The sequence below is a fragment of the Stegodyphus dumicola genome, chromosome 11 (assembly GCF_044657685.1).
Source record: "Stegodyphus dumicola isolate Sdum_Otavi_A_Nest chromosome 11, ASM4465768v1".
Lineage (NCBI taxonomy): Eukaryota > Metazoa > Arthropoda > Arachnida > Araneae > Eresidae > Stegodyphus > Stegodyphus dumicola.
The window spans coordinates 52345418-52351871 of record NC_140778.1 but is presented as its reverse complement, the minus strand read 5'-3'; the positions used below and the strand labels follow the sequence as shown (position 1 = coordinate 52351871).

The window sequence follows — 6454 nt, the reverse complement described above, 5'->3', positions numbered from 1 at the left end:
TGTTGTGTGTGACAAATACTTGTGTATGTTGTGTGTGACAAGTACTTGTGTATGTTGTGTGTAACAACTCATTTACACTAAAGAGTACCTCCAACAACCAATTACTTATTCATACAGAAAAGAAACCTCATGTGTGATGTATGTAGAAGTCATTTAGGCAGTATGATTCTTTAGACAAACATCTTTGTATACATACAGGAGAAAAAGCTCATGTGTAAGGTATGTAAGAATTTATTTGAATGAAAGAACACTTTAAACATGAATATGCTTACTCCAGCAGGAAAGAAACTTCACATATGTGAAGTATGTAACAAGTCATTCAGTCAAAAAAGGTATTTAAACACTCATATACGTGTTCATACTGGAGAGAAACTTTATGTGTGTAAGTTATGTAATAAGTCATTTGTTCAAAAGATTGGTTTAAACAACCATATGCTTATTCACACAGGAGAGAAACCTTATGTTTGTGAGGTATGTAATGGGTCATTTACTTTGAAACATCATTTAAACAAACATATACTTATTCACACAGAGGAGAAACCTCATGTGTGCCAGGTATGTAACAAGTCATTTACTCAAAAAGTTAATTTAAACAGACATATACTAATTCACACTCATGTGTGTGAGATATGTAACAAGTCATTTGCTGAAAAAAGTAATTTAAAATGCCATGTGCTTATTCACATAGGAGAGAAAACTCATGTGTGTGACATATGTAACAAGGCATTTACTCGGAAAGCTCATTTAAACAGACATATACTTATTCACACAGGAAAGAAACCTTATATGTGTGAGCTATGTAATAAGACATTTACTCAAACAACTAATTTGAAAGACCATATGCGTATTCACACAGGAGAGAAACCTTATGCTTGTGAGTTGTGTAACAAGTCATTTATTGTTAAAAGTTATTTAAATTTACATATGCGCTTTCACACAGGAGAAAAACCCCACGTCTGTGAGATATGTCATAAATCATTTACACAAAAATGCGATTTAAAAACCCATATGCATATTCACACAGGAGAGAAACCTCATGTGTGTGATGTATGTAACAAATCATTTGTTAAAAAATGGAATTTACAGAACCATATGCTTATTCACACACGAGAAAAACCTCATGTGTGTGATGTATGTAATAAGTCATTTAGAGAAAAAAGTCATTTAAAAACCCATATACTTATTCACACAGGAGAGGAACCTCCATCATGTGTGTTAGGTACGTAACAAATCATTTTTTCCAAAGAGTTGTTTAAACATCCATATTTACACAGGAGGGAAATCTCACGTGTGCGAGATTTGTAATAAGTAAGTTACTGAAAAAAGTCATTTAAAAGACCATGTGCCTATACACAGGGGAAAGAAACCTCATGTGTGTAAAAAGTCATTTGCTTAAAGAGCTCAGTTCGACAAACATATACTTATTCACACTCGACAGAAATTTCATCTTTGTGAGGTACTTAATAAGTTGTTTTCTCAAAAATCTAAATTAAGAAAGCATATACTTAGTGACACCAGAGAGAAACTCCAATAGTTACATACGTAACAAATCACTTAAATGACAGAAAATTTGAAAGACGCTTGTCTGCAGATTATAGAAGGCTAGTGTGTTTTGTGAAAAAATTTGATTATTAAGAACCTTTATTTACCTGTGCAGTAATCACTTGTTCATGCTATAAAGGAATGACTTTGTATGAGGTGTGTTTACCTTATCATTTCATCTCAGTTCTTTCATTTATTTGTTTCCACATGAGAAAAAAACCTCATGTTTCTGAGATAAGTCAAGTAATTTTAAAGTATTGCTGATTTAAAGCAACATTTTTTTATCTTTAGTAATTAATTAGTAATAAAAGGTTTAAAACAGTATATTCAAACAGCAAAAAGTTAGAGACTGTTCTAAATCGGGAAATTTTATGGATATCACATTCATCCCATGCAGGTAATATCATGAATTATATGAAAGCTTGACACATTGAATATTTTCATTTGAATGGAAATTTCAGTAACATTTTGCACTATAAGCAAATTTGCATTACATTTTTGTAAAAAGTACAAAATGTAAAATATATATATATATATATATATTGTGGTAGCTTTAGCACTGTAGGATATATGTATTTCTCTCTTCCTTATTAGCTTTGGGAACTCTGTTTTTAGTGTTGAGAATTATTAGAATTTATATTTTTGAAAGCTTATTTGTTTAGTATCCTATGTTTAAAACATTAATTGAAAATATCTTCTTGATGCCATTATGCAGCTTATACAGTCAAAAGTCGTTAATCCGGACTTGTCGGGACTTCGGCAATTCCGGATTATAGATCATCAGTTTAAATCTGGTAAAATGGCATGCAGAAATTATAAAATTAAAAATATGAAACCGTAATTTACAAAATAAAGAACAATTATGATCTAAAGGGTATCAAAATTTACAAAAAAAAAAAAAAAGCTTAATATTTATTTGTTTACTTTATTAAACATTTCTTTCAATGTAAGTTGTTTAAGTTGCTTCGTTTTTTATGTGATAATACATTCTCTTTAATTCTATAAACAGACATAATTTCTTGTTCAGTTACAAAGTTCCGCTGTTCAAGTCCTATAATTGCTGTATCGAGAATACCGACTAATTCGTCAATCGAAATTTTTTGTTTTCAATAACCTCTGTCACTTTCTTCGCTATCGGAAGCGAATTATAATAACGATGCATTTGATTTAAATCATATCAAAGACGGAGTACATCGAGATGAAATACTACATTGAGTAAGCAATTATAAGCCAAATAAAATAAAAACATCTGCCCTGAAGATAAGGATAGTGTTGACAGATCAACTTCCAATTCACTGCACGCCGCCGCCGCGTAAAGATAAACAAAGTTTAGATAAACAAACGTTAAAGTTTAGATAAACAAAGGATATGGCTTTATCCATTTTTTGCAGCAATTCCACTTTTTGTTTAATGGACTCCGAAAGATACTTTTGCTTTGTATATCCTTTACATATTTGTAAATATATATCGGAAATTCTATTTGACATAATCGAAAGTTCAAGCTTACTTTTATAAAATTGCTCTAACAGTATGCAAAAAATAATAATCCGGATCCAATTCGAAGATTAAGGAACAACGCAATCTGCTACATTAACTGAAATAGATAATTAGATAATTTTAGCTTAGCTTATCCCGTCCGTTATACATTAAACGCACTTTCGTAAACGTATTTTGCACACGCAAATTCGCAGCGGTAAAGGTCTTACGCGCATGCGTCAACGCGACGCATGCTCAGAAAGTTTGTAGCTTTGAGGTCCGGATTATAGATCATTCCGGATTATGGGTGTCCGAATTAACGACTTTTGACTGTAGTATCTTTAAACAAAATCGAAATTTCTTGAGGAACTGAAGTTATTTTATAGTACTTGCATGTTTATGCAGCTACCTTAATACATGGCCATATTTTCAGTGTATGAAAAACTCTGGAAACAATGTGCATAACCATTTTTGCAGCAATCATGCTTATAATAAACATTCAATCAAGCACTTCTGCCATTTTGTGTGCATTCTTTTTCCTTGTATTCCAATGTCCAAGGGTTTTTTAAACAAATCGTGTCGTGATATTTTTTGCTTTAAACCTAGTTGTAAGATATGGCTTGCAGAACTTGTGAGCAATACTGCAAATTTCCGCAAGAACACAAGACTTTGCTAAAAATGTTCTAAAGGAACAACGAGGAAATGCATTTTCTCGATAGCTGAGTGCTGCATCCAATTCTGAGCAATTCTCCTACTTTTTTAAGGCAAAAACCAATAGCTGTGTACTTGAGGAGGAGAAACGTGCAACATAATAATAAAGTTTTGAAGAAGATTGTATTTTATTTTTTTAATGTATCGCTTAATCGTTATTTAATAATTCGTATTTGTATTTTCAAGTATGTTTTCTTTTAATAGCTTGGTAATGTTTACCAACTTGCCATAAATATTCCTAGTTTGGGAATTGTTTTAAACAAATTCGTGATATTCACCATTTTGCAGCCGATACGTAAATGTAGCTTTTCATCAAAAAAAAATTTAAAAATTGTTCTGAGCTTATTACGTTAATATGTAACTAGCTTTTCCCTTGCTCATGGTTTTATGCAAATGTTTCTGATACCTTTATATGTATATGTCTTTGTATATTGTCTATTATTAAGTACTCAGCTTTAGCATCTGGTTTTTGAGGAATATGCTGACTTTCATGTTACTACCTTCAAATTCTTCTTGTTCTGAAGAATAACTGTTTGTCACCATGTGCATGCTGTAGCTTGTCAGTGCATTGTATTAAACTTGGCTGTTCTGTTAACTCAAAATTTAATTATAGTTCTGTGGTTATCCATGAAAATGATTTTCACAACTTTAATAAGATTTCAATCAATGTTTGGGCTCTTCTCTTATATATGCCCTAACATCACCAAATGTGGCAATATGTGTTCTGTGCTGGTTTTTGGCACAATGGTTTTGGAGAGGATGTTGTTTGTATGGCAACCCTTTTCATGTTGAAAGTGAACTCTTTTGCTGCAGAGGTTTAATTGCTGATCAGTTCGTGTCGTGCGTGTTTTGAAATGGCCTATGTTCCAATCATAAGCGTGATGGCAAGATTTCAGTCACGTATTTTAGATTGTGTGGAAAGTAAATTTAGTATTAAAAGGTACGGTGTTGGAGTTGTTAACAAGTCTTTTGTTCGGGTGTGTTTATGAGGATCAAAGTGTATTTTTGGAATTTCGGTGGGACTTTTAAAACGGAGTCTGAAATGCAGAGCTTCTATGAGAACTCGGACGAAGAAGGGTGTTTCTGATAGTTTTTGTGTGGATTTGCAGTTAAATGGTTACTGGTAAAGTATGTGGCTTTAAGATTTGGATCGTAGTTTTCGTGTAGTAAGTTAACTTTGGAGGAAGTTTTTATTGTTACTTTTGAAAATTTGAATCGCTGAAAGATGTGATATAGCAAAATTGTGGCACTTTTGTTCACAGACATTATGTGACTGCCGAAATTTTATTAACAAAAATATTATGGTAAGTGCATTTTGTTTTACTGTTTTTATTTTGTTGAATGTTATGTTCATTGTTTTTTTACTATGAATTTCTGTTGTTATTGTTGTTTTTGAATTGTTTGTAATTTTAGTTAATTTTGTTGATTTGTGTGCAATGCCTAGATTGTGCAGTTCATAGATTTTTTTTTAAACTTTAAACAGTATGCTGTGTATATAGTATTCTTTGAAAATTATTGATGTTATGTTAATTTATTAAAGCGAGGTGTGCATAGTTCGTAAATTCTTTTGCTGCCTAGATTGTGCAATTTGTGTATGCTTTTTTTAAGTTAAAACATATCACTGTGTACATGGATTCTTGTCAAATATTTTTGGTTAGAAACGTTACGTTATTGTTATCTAAATTTTTTGTTTTTGTTTCGGATTTTTAGCTTAAATTGTGTGTTCAAAACGGGTTTTTTTGCATGTGCGAAAACCGCGTTTTTGGAGACATTTTAGGCTTGAAGTTTGAAAATGTAGACAAAAAATTTAGTTAGTAATATGGCACTGTGGAGTTCCTCACCAAAAATGTTTGACGAGAAATTTGTTACCAAGCGAGGGCGTATATAAGAGTAGTTCCAATTTTTGCAGATATCCATGCTGTAGAAAAATCCAGTGTACATAAATATATAAAAAGGCATTTGGAAAATATCTTGATTAGAGTAGGGAGAAGGGTACCCCTTGTATTATCGCCAAATTGTTTCATTTATGGTAGCCTGAGTAGTTGAATGGTATGGAAACCTTATTATAACTTAATCAGTTGCATGATTGCAGTAAATTCATAAATGCTTGTGTGTTGGTTAGGAAGTATATTGCTTGTTTTCTGGTTTAGATGGTAAAATGGCTGAATGTTGTAAGATTAATTTGAAGTTCTGTACAGTTTGGAAAGAAAGGGGTAAAGAGCATTACTTGACTGGTATGTAAATGAAGATTTACTTAGTAGCCATTATTAGGTGTCTTGTTTGTAGGAAAGAAATGCATATGGTCAAATGTTGTTATGGAGGATATTTTTACTCTTATTTTGTGAATTTATGTGGCAATGCCAATATACAGATTCTAGTTCAGATAATTTTAGGAGTTTTTTGGATGCTGTTAAGGAATTTTGTTTCACGAAGACCTGTTCATTCGTAAATAAGGTAAGTGGATATTTCCTTTGTGCAGTGCAAAGATGAATTTCCTTTTGGTTGATCTTTCGATTATGGTAACTTGGCGATTTTTTGGCGAAAATTTGCGACCAACTCTGCTACATCAACCCTCTATTTTTTTTTTTTTTTTTTTTTTTTCCGCCGCCATTTTGTCTTCACGAAGTAAAGACATGTTTCTTTTCTTTTTATTTACTGAACACTTTTTCCAACAATCTACTAGCTGAATTACAGTTATGCTAGAAATTTTATGTAACAAAACTGC

The 6454-nt window shown here is 31.9% G+C and overlaps 1 protein-coding gene across 1 annotated transcript; it reads left to right on the top strand.

Annotated features, from left to right (window-relative positions):
* The first annotated feature begins 214 nt into the window (after positions 1-214).
* Positions 215-5330, top strand: LOC118202363 (uncharacterized). Its single transcript, XM_035374522.2, has one exon. The coding sequence runs from the start codon at positions 259-261 to the stop codon at positions 1225-1227; it is 969 nt and encodes a 322-aa protein (XP_035230413.1). The 5' UTR covers positions 215-258; the 3' UTR covers positions 1228-5330.
* Positions 5331-6454: the final 1124 nt, after the last annotated feature.

Coding starts and splice junctions, on each gene's coding strand:
- LOC118202363 (XM_035374522.2), top strand. CDS start 259: ATGAATATGCTTACTCCAGCAGGAAAGAAACTTCACATATGTGAAGTA.